Raw genomic sequence first — 24,666 nt, 5'->3', positions numbered from 1 at the left:
GAGGTGTCATTCATTACACCTACTGGCCCCCCCCCCACCACCACCACTACCTATCCTTCTCCCATCATTCATTGTTAGCACCCGTGAACGTTCGGACGTGTTTTTCGTAGCTCTGTGTTATCTTGTTTGTGAAGATGTCAGACGTTTTGGAGATCCATGCTCCCAAATTGAGTATTATGTTTGTCTGTTTGGGATTTCTAGGTAGCGACACACGTTCATTCTATAATCTTGTTGGGTTTTATCTCGGCCACTTTGTTGACGCTCCCTTATGGGTGTGTATGCGGTCTTTAGGTATCGCTTCCTCGGGATCTCATTGTTTTGTAAGACTTTCTATTCGTTCCTTTTACTAATTGTAGTCTCACTTTTGTGTTATGGACATCTAATTCAGTGTTTTGGCATGATTTTATCTTTTATTTAGGCTATTTGGACATTAGTTAGCGGCTTCGGTCGGGAGCCTTTCTTACGAGAATTCTTGGTGTATATACAGTGGAACCTCTACACACGAACGTATCTACATCCGAATTTTCCAACATCCGAAGTAAAATTCGAGCAAATTTTTGACTCTACACCCGAATTTTATTTCGACACACAAAGTAAACATTACGCCATTGAGCATCGAGTGCTCAGTTCTCTATTCTTGTGTGTATCGTGTGGTTGTCCTCTGTTTGGTCTGTTATTAACAGTGCTTATTTTCTTCCTTTTCTCACATTTCCTTTTTGATTTTACCTATAACCATGGTGCCTAAGAAGCTAAGTTTCAGTACAGGAAGAAGGCAATTCTTTCATTAGAATTGAAGCAAGAAATTATAGAAAAACATGAGAGCAGTGTGCATGCGAGTGATACTGTATGGCTAAACAATATGGCCGGAATAGGCCTATGATCTCGAGGATCATCAAGCTGAAGGCAGCCTTCAAAGCAAATAACCATCGAAGGGGATCACCATTATTACAAGACATCTTAGCAATACCCTGGAAGAGATAGAACGCCTTTTGTTGATAGGGATAAAGGACAGAGAGATTGTTGACAACGATCATTTGTGAGAAGGGCCAGCGTGATGAACAGAAAGAAAGAAAAAAGTGAAGCAAAGAAAACCAAGATAGCATTAACAAGCTCTTTTAAATAAGACTAATCTCTTTTTCCGTTTCTCTCTAAACATAGCATTAACATGTTCTTTAAATAAAATATCTCTCTCTCTCTCTCTCTCTCTCTCTCTCTCTCTCTCTCTCTCTCTCTCTCTCTCTCTCTCGTTCGTTCTTCTTTACTGTTATAGTGTTAGATACGTCTATTATTTTTTTTTTCGAAAGAGAGAGAGAGAGAGATTAACCAAAAATGTGTTTAGAGTACATATGATTTTTAACAGCGTCAACGAGTTGAAAAACAATTAAATGTAACTAAGAAAGTAATAACAGCTAATCTGAATTCCTTTATTAACTAAAACAAATATTGATACAAACACTCGTGTGCGTATGCAAAAACACACACACAGGTGTAAGAATTGCTACGCAGTAAGAGAGACGGTCGGGGAGGAGGTAGAGATTGTGACTGCGATAACATACCATAACTCGTCACTGAAAGTGATGAAAATAAAAAATCAAAAGAAAAAAAATGTAAAAAATAGGAAATATAAAAATAAAAAAAAAATAAATAAGCTAAGTTAGATTAAAATTTCCGTAGTGTAAGTTACGGTATGTTATCGCAGTCACCATCTCTACCTCCTCGCCGATCGTGTCTCCTCGTGCATGTGTGTGTGTTTGCCCATACGCACACGAGTGTGTTTGTATCAATATTTGTTTTAGTTAATAAAGGAATTCAGATTCGCTGATATTGTTTTTTTAGTTACATTTAACTGTCTTTCAACTCGTTAACGCTGTTAAAAATCATATGTACACAACACATTTTTGTTTAATCTCTCATTTTTGTTTAATCTCTCTCTCTCTCTCTCTCTCTCTCTCTCTCTCTCTCTCTCTCTCTCTCTCTCTCTCTCTCTCTCAGAAAAAATTAAGACGTCTCTAACACTAACAGTGAAGAAGAACAAGAGAGAGAGAGAGAGAGAGAGAGAGAGAGAGAGAGAGAGAGAGAGAGAGAGAGAGAGTATTTATTTAAAGAACATGTAAACACCATGTCTACCTTCTCGCCGATCGTCCGTCGAGTAGCAAATCCTACACCTGCGTTAGCCTGTCTCTAAGGTAAAGTGGCAATAAAACACAATTTTTTATTTATTATTTCTTTATAATTATCTTTTTTACATGCTTCTTTCATATTAAGCAGGTATGTTATTGTTATGTGTAATTATGTGTAGCCATTTATTAAGGATTTATTATGAGTTTTTAGGCTGAGGAACGAATTAAATGAATTACCATGTATTCTTATGGGAAAATTCGTTTCTACATCCGAACATTTTCTACATCCGAAGTTGGTTGTGGAACGAATTAAATTCGTATGTAGAGGTACCACTGTACTGTATATATATATATATATATATATATATATATATATATATATATATATATATATATATATATATATATATATATATATATATATGTATATAGTTAATGCATATTCAAGCTTCTTTCTGACCCTTTAATTATTTTTCATATAGGGATGGTTACTTTAATTAACTTTCTTCTTAAAGAAAGAATTACAGTAGTTTATTGTATTTTACTGATCATAACTTTCCCCCCACCTAAGAATTGGCTTACTGATAAGATTAATCAAGATAAACTGAATTCTTATCAGATGTAATTTTTCAATAATTATCTGGTAGTCACAATTTCTCTCTCTTTCCCTTTTATAGAGTAAATAGGTCTTTAACAGCTTCAAAATAATTATTTATGGAGCTTGAGTAGTTATTTTGGACCATGGCATTCTACCCAACTTGTTTGAGTATGATATGCTAATTGGTCCTTACAGGGAGGGATAGAGGAATTGAAGGATAATTTTATTTTTCATTCTATTCATGTATTCTAAAGTCGAGAAACTTATGTTCTACATTTATTAGTTAAGTAACTTCAAGGTAGGTGCATAAATCTTAGTTTGCTATTAAAATTCAGTTGCTTTTCTGGGTACTGGTTTTGTAAAGACAATGTATAGTAATCATAAATATAAATACTTTCAAAATAAATTCTGATAAATCTTACATTATTCAGAGAAAGAATTAAGAGCAAACCTTGCCTTTTTCTTGGCTAAACAACTCATTATGAAAAGAAAATCTAATTTAAGGAATGACATAAGCCGGTCGATTCCTTGTTACAGCACAGATTATGAATGAGAATAGAAGGAATAACATGAGTTACATAATTCCAATCTACAGACTCAAAACTACTTACTAAACTGTAATTACAGCTTTCAAACAACCTGAGACTAAATTCTGTACAAAAACCTAAAGTCTAATATGACATCTATAGATTATGTAAATTTAACATAAATTATAATTTTTTACCCAAATCATTGATATCATAATGAAAGTGTAGAAATCAGACTTGACCAAATCTGAAGCATATGCCCCCTCCCCCTCAACCAGAGGGCCTCTAGGACTGGTGAGCAGAACGCATCCATAGTCCTGTTTAGCAACGTAGTAAAAATCTCTCTATAGGCTTTTCTCTACTACTAAAATAAATTGTATAAAGATAACGTAATAAAATTTTGAAGTGTTCTGTCAAGATGTCTTGCACCAATTACATTTGTGTTTGATACTGTAGCAGTTTACTGAACATACAAACAAACCAATCAATGAGATAAGACATATCTAATGATTTATTACTACTATAACAAACTATATAGTAATAATTTACCAAGTTCAACTAGTCACATTTCTGTAAGATAACCGTACATGAAGGAAATACAATTAGTTTCAGGAATAAAGAGAGATCCTATGGTAATAAAGAGAAATACTAACCTAAAGACAAGATCTTGAACCTCTGTTAGGGTAACACCAACACTCTCTAGGAAAAGGTGAAGAACTTGTCCTGCAACTGGTATACTTGAGCCCGATTCGGTTCCACTTAGTGAAAAGCTTAAATGCATCTGGAATATAAGAAAATCTTTAATTACTATAAGGAATCATGTTATAAACGTTCATTTAGAATAAATCTAAAACTTTGTCATCACGATTTCATCAAAACTTTAAAAATATATTTATAAAAATGAAAGAAAGTACCAACCTAGATACTCAACAGAAAAAAAAGCTGTTTTAAATCAACATAAATTACAGTACTAGTTCAGTTAAGTCTAATCTATATGCCGGCCTTTCCCTTTATAATGATTCATCTCCACTCTCCTTTCTTTTTTCCCTTTTCAAGCAGAACCCCATTAAGTCTAGAATTTCATTGATGGTATATTTCCAAAGACTTTCTGGACCTTTCTACAGGTCTTCATCTGGCTGCTTCTATACCTGTGGATTTTCTTACTAAATTCCATTTCTTTGTTATTACTCAAGTTTCTGTTACACATATTAGTCTTTTCTCTCTCTACTTGAAGGATTTTTCAATTTATAAAGGATCTAAAGGGTGACTGGATAGTCTATGGCAATGATCTTGGAATCATGCTTTGATGTCATACTAACATGTGACACTAGTAAAGTATTAGTTTTTTTAGTAGATACTGTGACAGAATGTTCTGTGTATAAACTTATGTAAAAGAATTCTAAAAAAAAAAAATGTTTCAACAAAGGACATTTTCTACAGTACTGTAATAGAGTGCTAAAAATACCAAGAACTCAAAGAACATAGCTTTTACTTATTAAGAATATGCTTAAAATGCCAATTGTCAGACTGGTTTCATTCTGGAGAAATAAAAAATGGGGGTGGTCTACACAATAGGGGCAATTAGGAGAAACGTACAATGCATGGAAGAATTAAAAACCTGTGAAATACAAAATTTCTGTGGATCTGGAGAAGACATTTAACAAAGTACAAAGGCAAGAATCAAGAAAAAGATTGAGGATACCAGAAGGATTCATAAATATAGTATTATTAATACATCATTACCAGACTTAAAACAAATACACAACAGCATCTATATCAGAATTTCATTTATGTAAGTTGAGGTCTCTCAAGTGTAAGGCAAAAGCAAGATAATGTTCAGAGGAATTGTGCAGACCACATATACTCGCATAACATGGGAGTTTTGAAAACTGATTCTGAAGCTAAATTTGAGGGGGTTGCATCATACACAAGATACAAAATTAGCATATGCACTCTTGGCCTAGGCTACATAGTTGTTCAAACTGTATATCTATTTAATGTGTAAAAATTACAGCTATATTTTAACCCTGGATAGGTACGGTCCTCGGACACCCCTTTAAGGGTATACTCGGACGCGAACGACCCCGACGCCAAAAAAAATTCTTGAAAAATCAGTTTTTGCAGTAACCTCCTTTTTTCTTTTGCCAAAAAAAACTTCAATGAATGCTTAAAACAACTGTAAAGATAAATACTACTCATCTGCAGAAAAACTATTTATTATAAATATTTTAAAAAATTAAGTAGAAAAAAAAAAAGACCTGACATAAAAATTCATAAAAAAAAAGTTTATACATATATACACAAATCCTTTTAGGAATTGATTCTTGAATGTTTAGGACACATCTTGATGTATTTTGGATGAAGTCAGACCCATGGAGGTGAAGATCTGAAATGAGAAAAAAAGGGTAACTTTTTTTGGCCAAAAAAAATTGTCCAAATTTCATGAATTTTTTTGGGTACCCAAATGAAATAGGAAGTGGCTAATTTTTTTAGGGAATAAACATATGTTATCCTAAAATAGAAATATGTAAAAAAATCTTCATTATTTTGTAAATTACATTTATATCAGGGGCCATATCTAAAGGTAATTTTTTGAGTACTTGGAAATTTCGTAAAAAAATACATATATTTAATATATAATATGATATTTATGCAGGTAAAAATATACCAAAATATCACAAATTCTATAGGGAACAAGAATATATATAGATAGGGCAGTTTACGCTTCGGATATGTCCACAAAATGGCCGCCAACCACACTGACTCAGACTCCCTAATCTGCCACTTGAAATGTAGGAAGGGTATGTCAATTTCAAGGTGTTATTTACTAATCTAATTATTATTGGATATGCATAAAAATTGTATGGTGGGTTGCTGGATAATTGTCGATTATTTTACGTTTATAAAATTAAAATTCTGACCCAAAAAATTTTTTTTGAAGGGAAATAAAATCGAAAAAAAAAATGTAAAACAATATTTTAGCTAAAAAAATTTGATGATATTCAATCAAAAAAAAAGTAAACAAAATTTTCCGACAAATAAACATCTAGAGGAATCATTACTCTGTGATAGTTCCTTAGTACGTAGTAATTTTGAAAGAATTGAGAAAAAACGAAAAAATGGCAATCACCGGAAAATCGAACACATACCTATATATACGCCATCTCTGGCTAAAAAAAAGATAGGCATGGGTAGCCAGATCATCTAAAAACACTTTCCAACACTATAAAAATATAAGTTTTGCGACACTACTTGCCAATTCCTTACGGTAACATGACTAAGCAAAAAAATGCAAAACAAATAAAAAGGGGGACTCGTGGAAAAATGGCCATTCTAATATACGGCATTTCAGAAAAAAAAAATTTCAGCCACGTGCTAGGCAAACCATCAAGGCATATTTTCCGACAAATAAACATATAAATGAAATATTACTCTGTGATAGTTCCTTAGTACGTAGTAATTTTGAAAGAAATGGGAAAAAACGAAAAAATGGCAATCACAGGAAAATCGAACACATACTTATATATATGCCATATCTGGCTAAAAAAAAAATAGGCATGGGTAGCCAGATCATCTAGAAACACTTTCCAACACTATAAAAATATAAGTTTTGCGACACTACTTGCCAATTCCTTACGGTAACATGACTAAGCAAAAAAATGCAAAACAAATAATAAGGGGCACTCGCGGAAAAATGCCCAACATTCTAATATACGGGATCTCAGATAAAAAAAAAGACATGCACGTGTTAGCCCAACCATCAAGGCACACTTTCTAACACATAAACATGAAAAAAAAAATCAATAATATACGGCAATTCCTTACTACGTAGTAAATTTTTACAAATATTGAAAAAAAAACAGAAATTGGCAACCGCAGTTAAATACCCAATATACCAATAAGTACGTCGTATCTGACAAAAACAAAATCACGCATGGGTAGCCAGATCATCTAGACACACTTTCCAACACTAAAAAAGCAAAAGTTTTACGACACTATTTCGCAATATCTTACGGAAAAATGACTTGGCAAAAAAATGAAAAAAAAGGAAAAAGGGACACTCGCGGTAAAATGCCCGACATTCTAATATACGACATCTCAGATAAAAAAAAAGACATGCACGTGTTAGCCCAACAATCAAGGCACACTTTCTAACACATAAACATGAAAAAAAAATGAATAATATACGGCAATTCCTTACTACGTAGTAATTTTTACAAATATTGAAAAAAAAACAGAAATTGGTAACCGCAGTTAAATACCCAATATACCAATAACTACGTCGTATCTGACAAAAACAAAGTCATGCATGGGTAGCCAGATCATCTAGACACACTTTCCAACACTAAACAAGCAAAAGTTTTACGACACTATTTGGCAATATCTTACGGAAAAATGACTTGGCAAAAAAATGAAAAAAAATGAAAAAGGGGCACTCGCGGTAAAATGGTCCTCGTGGTGATGAACGACATTTTAACTAAAAAAAAAAACATGCACATGGTAGCCAAACAATCCACCAAGACTTTCCACAACTGATAACCTATACAAGTTGCACCATTCTACGACAATTTCATAATACGTAATAACTTTGATAATTATGCAAACTACCTCAGAAGGGTAAACTCGGACGCGAACGACCCCGATGCGTCTCAGAAATCGGGGAAGGAGTACAGCTACAGCAATGCACATCTGGACACTACTAGAGCGTGTAGGGGAGACACCTCCTGCAGGTCGATCACCCACAAATTCAGTCACAGGGGTGAGTCACGTGAGAAAAACCTGTTTTTTTTTGACGCTCGGGGTCGCAAACGACCCACCGTACCTATCCAGGGTTAAATAAACCAGATTTTGATTATACTGGTGTTTCACTTAACTGTATCCAATAATAATGCACATAATATTCACATTATGGTATCATTTTTATAAATAAAAGCATAGCGAATTATAATCTTTTCCATTGTTTATGTTTATACTTTCCAAATCAGCTGATTAAGGCAAACTACCGAAGTATATTTCATATTTCCTGAAAGAAACAGTTATTACTTGATCTATCTATTTTCCAATTAGCATACTAATTTCAATACTTTTATCTAAAATACTTCTCTCATACTTTATTTACTGTTGAGTTGAATCTCATATAGAAGTTAACCGGAGTTTCATTTATGTCGCCGATGCATGATAATTTAATAATTTTTGGCTCTGTGGAGCTTGAATATAAAGCTTAGGAAATTATCTATGTCGTGTTATAACAAAACTATAACGTCATTTATGTTGGGTTATAACAAAACTATATTCTGGGTTTTCAGACACTTTGTAACATTATCTTCTAAATTTGGCATTTACATTTAATTACATGATTTGCACATTTATAGGTTCTCACTATATTTCTATTTTGTTTCCTCCAGTTTCGGACACAGCTTTCCCGGATTCCAAACACAATTGCGGCTATGAATATTACATGTTTTCTTGCTTTCATTTAGAGGTTGTTAGTTTATATTTGGCAGTATATTTTCTTGAGGACCTTTTCTCCATACAGTAGTAAATAAGGGTTGTGGTGGCCTGGTGGTAGCATCCTTGCCTGGTGATTGCCAGACTGGGGTTCGAGTCCTGCTTAAACTCATTAGTTCCTTTCGTCACTGCAATCTTACCGTCCTTATAAGCTAAGGATAGGGGGTTTGGGGGAGCCTATAGGTCTATCTGCTGAGTCATCAATAGCCATTGCTTAGCCCACCTTTTTCCTAGCTTGGGTGGAGAGGGGGCTTGGATTCTGATCATGAGTAATATGGTTAGTCTCTAGGACATTGTCCTGCTTGATAGGGCAATGTCACTGTCCCTTGACTCTGCCAAATGAGCGGCCTTAAAACCTTTAAAAAAAAAAAAACTTTAACGTAAAAATGTCAGTCTTATGCTAATTTGTTTACCGTCGTACGATGATTGAAAGACAAGCAAGACAGCCCCATTCTAATTTCATTGTTCATAACAAAACAGGTCTTTTTTGCTTGGGTGTTATTGTGGCTGCATAAGTTTACGCAATGATTATAACGTTACTAACGATTATCTTTCAATTTTCTAACCCAATGAAGTAGAAAATGGGATAAAGAAATGGAGTAAAGAGGTAAGTCTATTGTAATTTTTGCTCATGAGTAACTTGCATGATAGACAAGATATATAAAATCATATTTTATTGGTGAAAATTTGGGGGTCAAACAATACGCAAAATTGGCTGTTACACAAGTACAGTATACAGTATATGGTATTATTATCATCCTTCTAAAGAAGTCACAACTGTTTCTAAAAGGATTTGTATGAGATGGAAAGGGGGTAAAGTAAAGTTAATGAAGCTGGACAGCTATGTGTGAATGTGCCAAGGGAAACAGAAATGCTATGAAGTTATTTTAATGCCAGTTTCAGACTGTAGGTAGTAGCTGCCAATAAGGAGGGATGCTAATGATTACAACATGTTAAACTTGGTGCAACGAATGCATTAAAAGAGATTGAAGAGAAGGAAGATGTTACAGCAGACGAGTACACCTTAGGGTGGAAAGAACATTTGTTAACTAGGCAAAATAAATAAAGTTTGTATTTGGTTTTGAGGTATCTGTAACAGTAAGTAGCAGCAGTCTGCATGATGTTAGAAGAGATTGATAAACTTACAGTAGATGTCCCATTTGCAAACAGCAAATTTGATGCACATACAGCTTCTGTTTTTTAATACTGTACTAATGGCATGGACATTTCTAAAATAAAGCAATCAATATGAGAAAAATACCTGAGAAACACTTGATCCAGTCCATGGAAAGAATATAATAATATGATGAAAGAGAGACAAATATGATACAGTATTCAGATACTGGAAAAGAGACTTGGTATTCAAATGTGTGATGCATAGGGGAGAGGAGCAGTAGGTTAGAAAAGTAATATATTTAGATGGAACGGTGCAAAGAACAAGTGGAAGGCCCATAGGATTACAACACATAGGTATACAGTATATGACGACCTGGAAAAAAAAAATGTTTCTTGAACCCATAGCAAGAAAATATGATACCTAAACATAATTGATAAAAACCTATGTGTTATCTAATATCAAAGTTGCAAAAATATAAAAGAATTTTTTATTGGAATTTTTTGATAACCCCCATGATACATGGAATCACCAGATTATTGTAAGTTCTCTGGGATTTCAAGTACAAAAAGACATTAATAAGCTATACTGTATTGTCTCCTGAATGGTGTAATGGGAAATGTAAATGAAAAAAAGGCTACCAGATGGGTATAGCAACCAAGAACTGGCTCAAAAAATTTCTGTAATAAAATACTGTACTATCATTGATACCAAACATATTACCCTATTTACCTTAATAGGTGATAGGTGAAGATGATCAAAGTAGTCCTTCTGCCCACCAGACACATGACCTTTGACAGTCTCTTGTAGCGCTTCCCTGACTAATGTGATGTCTTGATCATAACCTTTAGGCTACAAATAGAAGATGAAGACAATATTACAAAAAACCGTCGTGTATAAAGCCCTGCCAGTAAATAATTGTAAATTAAAGAAAAACTACCATGAGAAAATATAAAATATATCTCTACAGTATTTCATAGACAAGTGCAATGTAAAAATAAATTCTCTAATTTTATAGTACAGTACATATAAAGGCTAGTGCATTAACAAAAAATGGAGCTAACACATGATGAAAGATAAGACAACATTAATTTTGTACTGTAAATGTAATACTGCACTGTATACAGTAATGAATAACCAAAGTAAGTATTAGGCTCTATATGTTATGTAGCACCATATACAGTAATGAATAAATGAAAATAAGTACTATCTTCTACAGGTTATATAGTTGCCTAAGTTCATCTCGGCTTTCATAAAGTGATTCAGAGCATAACTGTTATAATTTGTAAAGACTACTGTATTATTTCAAGTATGCATCTCAGAATGTGATTATGAAATAAGTTAATATAACTTACCGAATATAAGTTGGCAGATGTCTCTGAGGTAGGAAAAACTACTTCTTGGATGGCATATACAAAAGGTAGTTCTACTTTCACATGAAATTCTTGAACTAGGACAGCAAAATACTTGTACTGAGTGAAGACTGGCGAGGTTAAACGTTGCACAATGCTAACCTCACAAAACGGTTTAGGAACTGAAAATTTTAACATTTTAATAACCCAAATGTGAAAATATATGGTACTTACTCTACAAACTCAATAAAAATATCCTATTTTATCTACCCTGGCACTTCCCCCAATTTTGAAGGTAGAAAAAAAATGTAATTTTTCTTCTAGTTGTTCCTCCCGGCCTACTGTCCCCATTATCCATCACAATGAAGCTTCCTTCATAAGTGGAATCCTCTACTGCCGCTACCTCAGCGGTCACCAAGGCAACCAGAGGATGCAGCAGGACCTAACGAAACTGTGTCACAATAGCTCGCCATTCATTCCTATTTCAAGCACTCTTTTGCCTCTCTCCCATAAATCCTCCTATCACCCAGAGCTTTCTTCACTCCTTCCATCCACCCAAACCTTGGCCCTCCTGTTGTACTTCTCCCATCAACTCTTGCATTCATCACCTTCATCAGAAGACAACCATTTTCCATTCTCTCTACATGGGCAAACCACCTCAACACATTCATATCCACTTTAGCTTCTAAATAATTTCTTACACCCATTCTCACCCTCAATACTTTGTTCCTAACCCTATCTAATTGAGATACACCAGCCATACTTCTCAGACACTTCATCTCAAACATTCAATTTCTGTCTCTCCATCACTGTCATCCCCCATAACAATCACTTTTTCATACAAAACTCTCTTTACATTTAATCCTAACCCTATATTCTTTATCACTCCCTTCAGTGGCCCCAACACTTTACATCCTTCATTTACCCTTTGATGCACATCTGCTTCCACTCCACCTTTTTCCACGGGGGGCATAACAACAATTAGAATGGTGCCAACGTATCCTTGCAAATCGTAAGAAGCGACTAAAAGGGATGGGACGAGGGGATTAGGAATCCCCTCTCTTTTATAGTTACTTCCTGTGAGATATCAATAAAAATATACTTATTCCAAACTAATTCACAACTGCCTTCTAAATCAAAAGTTGAGTGTATCCGGCCATTTGAACTCTAGAAAAGAGTACAATGGAACCCCAGATCAAATACATCTGAACTCAATGACATCAGGCTTCAAACAATATTTTACCAATGAATAAAATTATTATTTGGAGATTAATTGGGGACATGTGACTTGCCAGAACCTCTACAATAGAGACATGTGTAATCTGTGGCATAAAGGCCAAATGACAAAGATATTATATACAGCACAGTTCACTGTTGCCACATAACTCTCTCCCAGTGCACACAGCAAAATATCAGTGATAAGTCTTTTACTTAATTTTGATTGTTTTTTTTTGTGTTTTGTGCAATATATTCAAAGAAAATTTGGGCTAATAGGGTAAAGTGGCAGTGATAAGTCATAAAGAATAGAAGAGGTGAGCTTGTGTTTAATTTAGCCAGACAGCCTTCCACTTAGGCTATCAAGTCTCTTTACTGCATATAAAGTGGACCAAGTTTCATATATTTTACCTATTTTTTCCTTATTTTTCTATATAAATTAAGGAATATGTTATGTAAAAATGCATTATAATGAGTGAATTTTGTGGTCTGGAACACATTAATCTTATTTAAATAATTTCTTAAGGAGAAAATTAAATAGGTGCTGAAAACATTTATTTTTCAATGCCTTTCTGGAACAACTTAGGTTTGATCTCTAGGGTTCCACTGTATCAGTAAATGTCAGTTCAGACTGATTATAAGACAGCATAATGTCCATAAATTACAACACTGAAAGTTGTGAGAAGTAATAGGATGGCTATTTAAAAACTTTCCATATGTTATTTAAGTAAATTAATATTTTATAAAATCCCTTAGTCCCCTATTCAAAATCATAAAACAATAAAGTTGGCTGTGAGAATAAGGCAGTTCTCAACATAAAGAATATCTGTAACCAATGGCTATCAATACAATTAATAACAAAACTATAAAGACATAAAAAAATCAGTGAGAGAATAAATGAAGTACATACATACATACATACATACATATATATATATATATATATATATATATATATATATATATATATATATATATATATATATATATATATATATATATGTGTGTGTGTGTGTGTGTGTGTGTGTGAATCAATAACAAAAAGTTTTTCACATTAAGTTTTTGTAAAAATCATGATTTGAGCACCTTGATAGAAACATTCAAAATACCAAAGTTTCATAACAAGGACCTTTTTCATTTTACTTACTAACACACAGTACGGTATGTTAAATTTATTTGATATCAACCATTTCATGAATTATACTCTTTGCAAAATGAATTCTCAATTTGATTCACAGATGTACAGTATTAGTTTTAAAATGCACCTATAATAATTCAAAGACAAAAATCTAAGCACACAAATAACATTCACCAATTTAAATCTAAACTAATCGTCATGAACATTACATTTCCATCAAAGGCTTCAACAATATCAAAAGTACTAACAATAAAATACTGTAATCTAGTATGGAATACAAACACTATCACGCACCTGTTTCTGCCATAACACTGCGAGGAGCAGGCACCCTCGCGAACACAACTGGAAACATGGATCCCCCTAACTGATTATCAATTTGGACGCTGTTTATTTTGAAATGAATGTGCCTTTGATGCGGTGATGTTCGTAACTGGAAAAGAAGTTTATGAACATAAGTATAAACAAATGTTTTTAAAATATTTTATTTTAATTGTTCATTATTTCTCATATCGTTTATTTATTTCCTTATTTCCTTTCCTCACTGGGCCATTTTTCCCTGTTGGAGCCCTTGTGCTTATAGCATCTTGGTTTTCCAACTAGGGTTGTAGCTTAGCTAATAATAATAATAATAATAATAATAATAATAATAATAATAATAATAAGTACTATCATATGTATGCACTGTATGTAAATATAGTTAGCTGTTTCATATATACTCAAAACCCAGCTACTTATGGCGTAATGTTTAAAAACAATGAGTCCAATTACAAGAGTCCTATTACCCAAAATTTATAAATGCCATTTTCTCTGAAGTAGATTTCTAGATTAAGACATATAACAATTCTGTATTAAATATAATTCAAACCTCTTCTTCAAATAACACTTAGTCTGATCAGTACACAAAGAATATATAACTAATCTCCAGCACTTAATACAAATTGAAATTTCCAAGTAAATCAGCATACCACAATAGAAAAAGGATGATGAAAAACAAACCTCTAGCCAAACACCCGGGTGAAACGTCCTTCTTATCTTTCGGCAGAACGGTTTACTTACAGTCATGGTAACATAATCAACCTAAGGTGGATAAAGCATTATAAGTTAAACACTTCCTTCATTACATGAGATGCACTGTGACATTCATTGGCATCCCTTAGATGTTGTTTTATTGGACTTAAGAAAGTCCCTATCAGCATAGTTATTAACAAAAGTAGAAGTAAAAAATGAAATAATCAAATATAATTCCATACTGACCTTGGAACAATACATTTTCTTTGAAAATTAGTATTATAACTGTAACACACATGCTTATTCAGACTGTCTCCCCATGGAAATATTTCCTTAGAATCAAATGGAATGTAAAATCTTAGCAACTTGGAAAAATCCTTGAATAATTTGGAAAAAGAATATGGAAAGCTTAGGAAAAATATTTTTGGTTTATTACAGTGAGCAAGATAGATTAACTTATCATGTTTTCTTGGTAATAAAAAAAAAAAACATTTTCTTAAGTTCTTACACTAATAGGCTAGGCACACCAAAAGTAACATTAAAGTCGCAGTTCAATCTTACCTCTAAATTTTTACTGATAACATAATGACTAATGACACTGGACTGAACATCCCCTTGGAGTAGTTTTTGATACATTTGGTAACATTTTTCAAGATTTTCAGTTTGATCTTGGGTGAAAGGACGGTGTTTTTTACCTTTCATCTTACAGTGTTCCCAAACAACACCAGAACTGGAAATTAAAAATGAAGAAATAAAAAAAAATAGACAAACTATCAGTAGCATATAATTAGGTGATCTAAGATTAGAATAATCTATTAATGTAAAATAAATCTTTATAACTGAAATATTAAATTATACCATACTGTGTAACATATATTATTAGCCTAATAGCTTTTCACTAGTTTTACTTTAGTCTTAAGCACTTTCAAGACTATCTGGATATTATTTCTCCACATACCTAGCAAGACTTATATATGTTACTTCTTTTCTGGTGATGTCGTTGACTAAGGATAAACCTATACAATACAAAGAAATTTTTATCTCCTGCTGAAATCGTTCCAACTCGACAGCATTCAGAGCAGCGGATGCTACTTCAATATCGTCAGTAAATAAGAGGCATCTCTGGTTACCGTTCAAAAATACAACCCAATGAATGGTGTTATCATTCATAGTTCCTTGATCATCCTGTAAAGGAAAACAAGTGCATAATAAATAATGATACTTTATAAGAATGCTTGTTTATAACTTTGGTAATTTTAAATTGAGTATATCTACAAAAAATTAATGAACACTTCAAATCACTATTTATGAATGAAACTTTTGATAACATGAAGACTGAATTTGATGTACTGTAGTAGCAATGAAACTTCTGTGAGTAAATCATGCAAAACTAAATCAATATCACCATCACAATTATAATCTTATCATAGTCCCTCTCTAGACGTTGAGACGTGAGATGAATTCTCTCCTTTCTCTTCTGTCTAGAGTAATATTTGCTAGATCTTTCATCTGACCTAAATAAAAAACAATTCCCTTTCCTACAACTTTCTGGCCCTTCCATTTAGTGTTCGTCCCGCTACTTCCATATCTAATGATTTTCTCTCAAAATACTCCACCACTGCCTCATCAAATGTCTAAATCCTTTACATCTTTGTGATCTTGATATATTTACCTAACACTGGAAACCACAGGCTGATATCAACAAAGTAACAGATATAACAAACAATGGGGTTATGGTTTGCTCAACACTGGATGAGACGGAGATGATGACCAAAAGCCAAATACTGTACTCGCTACTTAAAAATATAAAAAACATAAATAATTCAACAAACTATAGTTAGATATTGTATAGCATTATGGGTCACAGCAGCTTCAAAGTTCTTCATTAATTTGTGTGGAGAACTTTGAATAATAGTATTGACCGTCACTATAGATCAGTGGGCAAATTGCTGAAAAAATACCTGTGGGATGATACTTTATTTTTCAATAATGGAGTTGGTTGTTCGGATAGGTAAAATAGATAATCAAGGCTAATAATTTAATCATGATTGATCAGATTCCATGGTTCATAATTTTCCAGTATTTTTTGACTACCTGAAGATACTTCTGGATCCTAAGGATCAACTACAATTGACTAACTTTACCTGTAAATATGATCTGTTTTGAGACTTGAAAGACCTAACTGACGATTGAAAAATATTAGTTAATATGTTATTTTCCTTAGTAAAATAAATTTTTGAATATACTTACCCGATGATCATGTAGCTGTCAACTCTGTTGCCCGACAGAAATCTAAGGTCGGGATACGCCAGCGATCGCTATACAGGTGGGGGTGTACACAACAGCGCCATCTGTCGAGTAGGTACTCAGGTACTTCTTGTCAACAAGAACTCAATTTTCTCCTCAGTCCACTGGTTCTCTATGGGGAGGAAGGGAGGGTCCTTAAATTCATGATCATCGGGTAAGTATATTCAAAAATTTATTTTACTAAGAAAAATAACATTTTTCAATATTAATCTTACCCGATGATCATGTAGCTGATTCACACCCAGGGGGGTGGGTGGAGACCAGCATACATGTTAACATAAGAAGCTAAGTATCCGGTATTTCATTTTAGCAGTTATTCAAAATAACAAACAAAATAAATAAGTACCTGGTAAGGAAGTCGACTTGAACCATTACTCTGCCTTTTTAAGTACAGTAGGGTCCCGAATTATGCGAGAATTTGGTCGATTAATGACCTCGTGTAAATGGAAAATCGCGAATTTCGAAACACACAACTAACAGAAATAATTCCATTGTGGCCATGGCAACCAGCAATTTGCCTATTCAAATGTGTTTACTACCCATTTCCAATACTTTCTTTGTACTATACTGTATTTCTTTATAATATCAAATTGTTCTTGTAAATAAATAAAACATTTAATATACTTTAAAGTTCTAATAACTTGAAAAATGGTTAAAATTATAACCAGGATAGGTGTAAACACCATATATTTCCCGTTACAACACAACCCAAAATACAGACAAATTTTAATGTTTGTCATATCTATTGTATAATACAACTGGTGAATAGCAAAACCATCACTCTATAGACTAGCTTGTTGTATGATTGAAAATCCAGAATTATCAAAATAAAGGCGATTTTATATCATGCGTTTCCTAAACACGCTAAAAAGCAGAATAGAAAACGACAACCAATGTTTTGTTTACGTTTAACTCTGATCACAACAAAGAAACAGACGCATTTATACATCTGTGTTTTTGAATTGACAGCAATTTTACCAAGTATAGATTATATGTTGAATTTGTTATTACCAATGTTCTAATTATTTTTTATTAGAACTTTCAAATAAATGAAATGAATGCCATTTATGAAATGTTTTTCTTTATGATGCCGCCTGAAACGGAAACCTTCCATTTGTTTACGCTCCATCTTCGATCATAATAAACAAACGAATGCATTAAACACACATGATCTAAGTCATAACTAATGATGTTACAAACATTTAGTAAACATTATGTTATTACAAATATTTTACTTACCGTATCCATATAAATTCCTAAATTCGTAGCAAAGCTGGAAATTTTTTTTTCCTTATGCGTTTAATCCACAATAGCAAACTGCCGCTAATGACAGAGTGATAACTTACGATAATTCTAAACTGTTACGAAAGATAATTGTCCTTTCCATATCCAAAATACTTTTCCTAACTTCAGTTATAAGTCAACTTGTACCCACCTCAATTATGGATCCATATGCAAAAAAGGTAAAGAAGAAAGTACTAGGCCTATTTTTAAAGTCACCGAACAATTAGGTTACCGCTATAACGTTCGATGAGAGAGAGAGAGAGAGAGAGAGAGAGAGAGAGAGAGAGAGAGAGAGAGAGAGAGAGAGAGAGGGATGGTTTTAAAGTACTAAATAATAAATATGATAGGTTATAACACATTGGAGTTTATGTAATATTAACTGTATAGATGGTTTGAATAAGTTAAGAAATGGTGTAAACAATTCTTTGTTATTGTATTCGCGCGGAAGCTAGACATCAGCTGATGTGATCACAGCCAAAAGTAAAACAAAAATAAGTTAGCAATACTCGATTTTTAAAACACACCCGAAATTTTACAACATAAGTACATGTTTTATTATAGCGCAATTGACATTTAAAGAGTAAAAATTTTCTGGAATAGAATGGTGTTTCCTAAAAAATAGTGGTTTGCTGACGAAATCGGTTACCGTATTTTAAGCTATGATTGAAATGGATGTATACACGGTATAATTTTTTCGTTTTGTATTTAATTGACACTTCAAGAAAACCGATTTTGGTTTCTTCATCTATTTGTAAGTATTGTATAACGAGAGAGAGAGAGAGAGAGAGAGAGAGATATATTATGACGCAGAAGGTTACAGACCTAGAACAGGGGAGGATGAAGGTGGGGGGAGTGATGAGATAGGCTGGGTGGACTCGCAGGGGAGTGATGAGATAGGCTGGGTGGACTCGCAGGGGAGACGGTAGGAGACGGGGGAAGGGGGGATTTGGTTGCCAGTGGCTAAAAATAGATTCTGAAAGACGGTAAAGGGAAAAACGAATCCCATCGAATAAACAGAATAAGGAAAGGGAATAAGATTCAGAGGAATAATAGATATAATGGAATGAAAATGACTAGATGGTGTTAGTTGTGATAAGAATAATTTAGATATTTGAAATAAGAGTGTCTGAGGAGGTATAGAAGGAATTCGTGATAAATATAGAGGAATATCAAAGGATACAGTTAGTTTGCATTAAAGGGTTTGTTATCGTTTATCGGCAGTGAATAGCCTAAACTTCGGTAACGAGTCGTCAATATTTTGTCATATTTTAAACAGTATACATTTGATTTGCAAACATTGGTTTTGTAGAGTAGACGGTAAAATAAAATCTAGAGAGAGAGAGAGAGAGAGAGAGAGAGAGAGAGATTTCTGCCATCAAATCTCTCTCTCTCTCTCTCTCTCTCTCTCTCTCTCTCTCTCTCTCTCTCTAGATTTTATTTTACCGTCTACTCTACAAAACCAATGTTTGCAAATCAAATGTATAGCCTACTGTTTAAAATATGACAAAATATTGACGACTCGTTACCGAAGTTTAGGCTATTCACTGCCGATAAACGAACCCAGTCTACTCGTGAAAACCTTGAACGCCCAGAGGGAAAAATAAGGCTTTTAAATATACTGTACTAAACAAAAATAATGCTTTAATATACCATCATTAACACTACCATTACAATTATCGTAAGGTTGGAGAAAGATAAAGATTGCCGAGAACGTAACCACATTTCTGTTTACATTTTGTCAGCTGGACTCGCACAGTTAACAGTTGATTTCATTGTTGATGTGGAATTTTATCCTTAAATAGGCTATTCATTATGAAATTATGTTAATGAAATGTAATGTTAATATTGTTTTGTAACATTTATTATAAATCACCGTATTTAGGGCTACCAATATACTTAAAAAGACTATAGATTTGATACATTTTGTAGTGCTTGACTCGCGAACTTTGAACAGCCTCGTGGATACAGAAAATTTATTTTTGAAAAATAGCGATCGTGGAAAAGGGGAATCGTGTAATTCGAACACGCTTAATTCGGGACCCTACTGTACGTCCTCCTTACTGAGCCTAGCGATCCTCTTAGGATGCTGAGTGACTCCTAGGTGCTGAAGTATGAAGGGCTGCAACCCATACTAAAGGACCTCATCACAACCTCTAATCTAGGCGCTTCTCAAGAAAGAATTTGACCACCCGCCAAATCAACCAGGATGCGGAAGGCTTCTTAGCCTTCCGTACAACCCAAAAAACAACAATAAAAAGCATTTCAAGAGAAAGATTAAAAAAGGTTATGGGATTATGGGAATGTAGTGGTTGAGCCCTCACCTACTACTGCACTCGCTGCTACGAATGGTCCCAGGGTGTAGCAGTTCTCGTAAAGAGACTGGACATCTTTGAGGTAAAATGATGCGAACACTGACTTGCTTCTCCAATAGGTTGCATCCATAACACTCTGCAGAGAACGGTTCTGTTTGAAGGCCACTGAAGTAGCGACAGCCCTAACTTCATGTGTCCTTACCTTCAGCAAAGCAAGGTCTTCTTCCTTCAGATGAGAATGGGCCTCTCTAATCAAAAGCCTGATGTAATAAGAAAGTGCGTTCTTAGACATCGGTAAAGCAGGTTTCTTGATAGAACACCATAAAGCTTCTGATTGTCCTCGTAATGGCTTTGTACGTCTTAAATAGTACTTAAGAGCTCTTACTGGGCAAAGTACTCTCTCTAGTTCGTTCCCCACCAAGTTGGACAGGCTTGGGATCTCGAACGACTTGGGCCAAGGACGAGAAGGAAGCTCGTTTTTAGCTAAAAAACCAAGCTGCAAGGAACATGTAGCCGTTTCAGATGTAAAACCTATGTTCCTGCTGAAGGCGTGAATCTCACTGACTCTTTTAGCTGTTGCTAGGCAAACGAGGAAAAGAGTCTTTAATGTGAGATCCTTAAAAGAGGCTGATTGAAGCGGTTCAAACCTTGCTGACATCAGGAACCTTAACACCACGTCTAGGTTCCAGCCTGGTGTGGTCAACCGACGCTCCTTTGAGGTCTCAAAAGACTTAAGGAGGTCCTGTAGATCTTTGTTGGTGGAAAGATCTAAGCCTCTGTGGCGGAAGACCGCTGCCAACATGCTTCTGTAACCTTTGATCGTAGGAGCTGATAGTGATCTTACATTCCTTAGATGTAGAAGGAAGTCAGCTATCTGCGTTACAGAGGTACTGGTTGAGGAAACTGCATTCGCCTTGCACCAGCTTCGGAAGACTTCCCATTTTGACTGATAGACTTTGAGAGTGGATGTCCTCCTTGCTCTGGCAATCGCTCTGGCTGCCTCCTTCGAAAAGCCTCTAGCTCTAGAGAGTCTTTCGATAGTCTGAAGGCAGTCAGACGAAGAGCGTGGAGGCTTGGGTGTACCTTCTTTACGTGCGGCTGACGCAGAAGGTCCACTCTTAGAGGAAGAGTCCTGGGAACGTCCACTAGCCATTGCAGTACCTCGGTGAACCATTCTCTCGCGGGCCAGAGGGGAGCAACCAACGTCAACCGTGTCCCTTCGTGAGAGGCGAACTTCAGTAGTACCCTGTTGACAATCTTGAACGGAGGGAACGCATACAGGTCTAGATGGGACCAATCCAGAAGAAAGGCATCCACGTGAACTGCTGCTGGGTCTGGAATCGGAGAACAATACATCGGGAGCCTCTTGGTCATCGAGGTAGCGAATAGATCTATGGTGGGCTGACCCCACAGGGCCCATAGTCTGCAGCAAACATTCTTGTGAAGGGTCCACTCTGTGGGGATGACCTGACCCTTCCGGCTGAGGCGATCTGCCATGACATTCATGTCGCCCTGAATGAACCTCGTTACCAGCGAAATCTTTCGATCTTTTGACCAAATGAGGAGGTCCCTTGCGATCTCGAACAACTTCCTCGAATGAGTCCCTCCTTGCTTGGAGATGTACGCCAAGGCTGTGGTGTTGTCGGAGTTCACCTCCACCACCTTGCTTAGATGGAGGGACTTGAAGTTTATCAAGGCCAGATGAACTGCCAAAAGCTCCTTGCAGTTGATGTGAAGTGTTCTTTGCTCCTGATTCCACGTGCCCGAGCATTCCTGTCCGTCCAGTGTCGCACCCCAGCCCGTGTCCTATGCGTCCGAGAAGAGACGGTGGTCGGGGGTCTGAACAGCCAATGGTAGACCTTCCTTGAGAAGAATACTGTTCTTCCACCACGTCAGTGTAGACCTCATCTCTTCGGAAATAGGCACTGAGACCGCCTCTAGCGTCATGTCCTTTCTCCAGTGAGCAGCTAGATGATACTGAAGGGGGCGGAGGTGGAGTCTCCCTAACTCGATGAACTGGGCCAGCGATGAAAGTGTCCCTGTTAGACTCATCCACTGCCTGACTGAACATCGGTTCCTTCTCAGCATGCTCTGGATGCATTCTAGGGCTTGATTGATCCTTGGGGCCGACGGAAAAGCCCGAAAAGCTCGACTCTGAATCTCCATACCTAGATAGACAATGGTTTGGGATGGGACGAGTTGGGACTTCTCTATATTGACCAGGAGACCCAATTCCTTGGTCAGATCCATAGTCCATCTGAGATTCTCCAGACAGCGACGACTTGACGGAGCTCTTAAAAGCCAGTCGTCCAAATAGAGGGAGGCTCTGATGTCTGCCAAGTGAAGGAATTTGGCAATATTCCTCATCAGTTTGGTAAACACAAGAGGTGCCGTGCTTAGGCCAAAGCACAGGGCTTGGAACTGGTACACGACCTTTCCAAAGACGAACCTTAGGAAAGGTTGGGAGTCTGGATGGACGGGGACATGAAAGTACGCGTCTTTCAGGTCTAACGAGACCATCCAGTCTTCCTTCCTGACCGCTGCTAGGACCGACTTCGTCGTCTCCATTGTGAACGTCTGCTTGGTGACAAAAGCATTGAGAGCACTGACGTCCAGCACCGGTCTCCAACCTCCTGTCTTCTTGGCTACCAGGAAGAGACGGTTGTAGAAGCCCGGGGATTGATGGTCCCGGACTATGACTACCGCTCCCTTTTGTAGCAAGAGCGACACCTCTTGTTGCAACGCTAGCCTCTTGTCCTTCTCCTTGTAGTTGGGAGAGAGGTTGATGGGAGACGTTGCTAGAGGGGGACTGCGGCAGAACGGAATCCTGTACCCCTCCCTTAGCAACTTCACAGACTGAGCGTCTGCACCTCTGTTCTCCCAAGCTTGCCAGAAGCTCTTGAGCCTGGCTCCCACTGCTGTCTGGAGAGGTAGGCAGTCAGATTCTGCCTTTTGAGGACTTGGAACCCTTCTTCGATTTGCCACGGTGACTGTCGGCACGGGTACCTCCTCTGCTGGAGGTTCTGCCACGAAAGGGCGGGATGAACCTAGACGCTGGTGTGTCCATCCTAGGTCTAGGCACGGAAGGTAAAGCTTTAGCCTTACGTGCGGAGGATGCCACCAGGTCATGGGTATCCTTCTGGATCAACGAGGCAGCCATCCCCTTGATCAGCTCTTCCGGAAAGAGACACTTGGAGAGCGGAGCAAACAACAACTCCGACTTCTGGCAAGGAGTGATCCCAGCCGACAAGAAGGAGCAAAGATGTTCTCTCTTCTTAAGCACTCCCGACACGTACGAAGCCGCAAGCTCACCAGACCCATCCCGAATGGCTTTGTCCATGCTAGACATGATAAGCATGGCAGAGTCCTTATCCGAAGGGGAAGTCTTTCTGCTTAACGCTCCCAAACACCAATCGAGGAAGTTGAAGATCTCAAAAGCACGAAAGACTCCCTTCAACAGATGATCCATGTCAGAAAAGGACCAGCAAATCTTAGATCGTCTCATAGCCAGCCTGCGGGGAGAGTCAACCAGACTTGAGAAGTCGCCCTGGGCAGAGGCAGGAACTCCCAAGCCGGGTTCCTCTCCCGTGGCATACCAGACGCTAGATTTGGAAGCAAGCTTGGTAGGCGGAAAGATGAAAACAGACTTTCCCAGCTGCTTCTTGGACTGCAACCACTCTCCCATAACCCTCAAAGCTCTCTTGGATGAGCGCGCGAGTACAAGTTTGGTGAAGGCAGGAGCTGCTGACTGCATGCCCAGAGCAAACTCGGAGGGAGGAGAGCGAGGGGTTGCAGACACAAACTGTTCCGGATACAAGTCCCTGAACAAGGCAAGGACTTTCCGAAAGTCCAAGGAGGGAGGCGTAGACTTGGGTTCTTCTAAGTCGGAGTGCGGATCGTCCAAATGCGCAGCTACGTCATCAGATACTCCATCATCCGAAAGCTGAGGAGGAAGTGGCAAAGGTGGAGCAGAAAGCTGAACGGCTGAATCCGGCAGCACGGGTGCATGCGTAGCTGCTGCGGATCCAACATCATGCCGCTGCTGGTCAGTCTGCGAGCTGGCAACAACAAAAGCAGAGTGCTGGTGCGTGGGAGGGACTGCCGTGGGTTGCGGAGCATGCCGCATGGGTTGCGGAGCATGCCGCATGGGTTGCGGAGCATGCCGCATTGTGTCAAAACACGG

At 36.6% G+C, this 24,666-nt stretch overlaps 1 protein-coding gene across 1 annotated transcript in view; it reads right to left on the bottom strand.

Annotated features, from left to right (window-relative positions):
• Vps13 (vacuolar protein sorting 13C) overlaps positions 1 to 24,666 on the bottom strand; it is a 469,226-nt gene that overhangs the window by 40,353 nt on the left and 404,207 nt on the right. Inside the window, exon 60 of the mRNA XM_068346310.1 lies at positions 3,899 to 4,026. Coding sequence (XP_068202411.1) covers positions 3,899 to 4,026 — 128 coding nt within the window. The remainder of the gene's footprint in view (positions 1 to 3,898; positions 4,027 to 24,666) is intronic.

This window comes from Palaemon carinicauda, chromosome 22, assembly GCF_036898095.1.
Source record: "Palaemon carinicauda isolate YSFRI2023 chromosome 22, ASM3689809v2, whole genome shotgun sequence".
NCBI classification, from domain to species: domain Eukaryota; kingdom Metazoa; phylum Arthropoda; class Malacostraca; order Decapoda; family Palaemonidae; genus Palaemon; species Palaemon carinicauda.
Note: the sequence above shows the minus strand (reverse complement) of the source record. Positions and strands in the feature narration are given on the sequence as shown.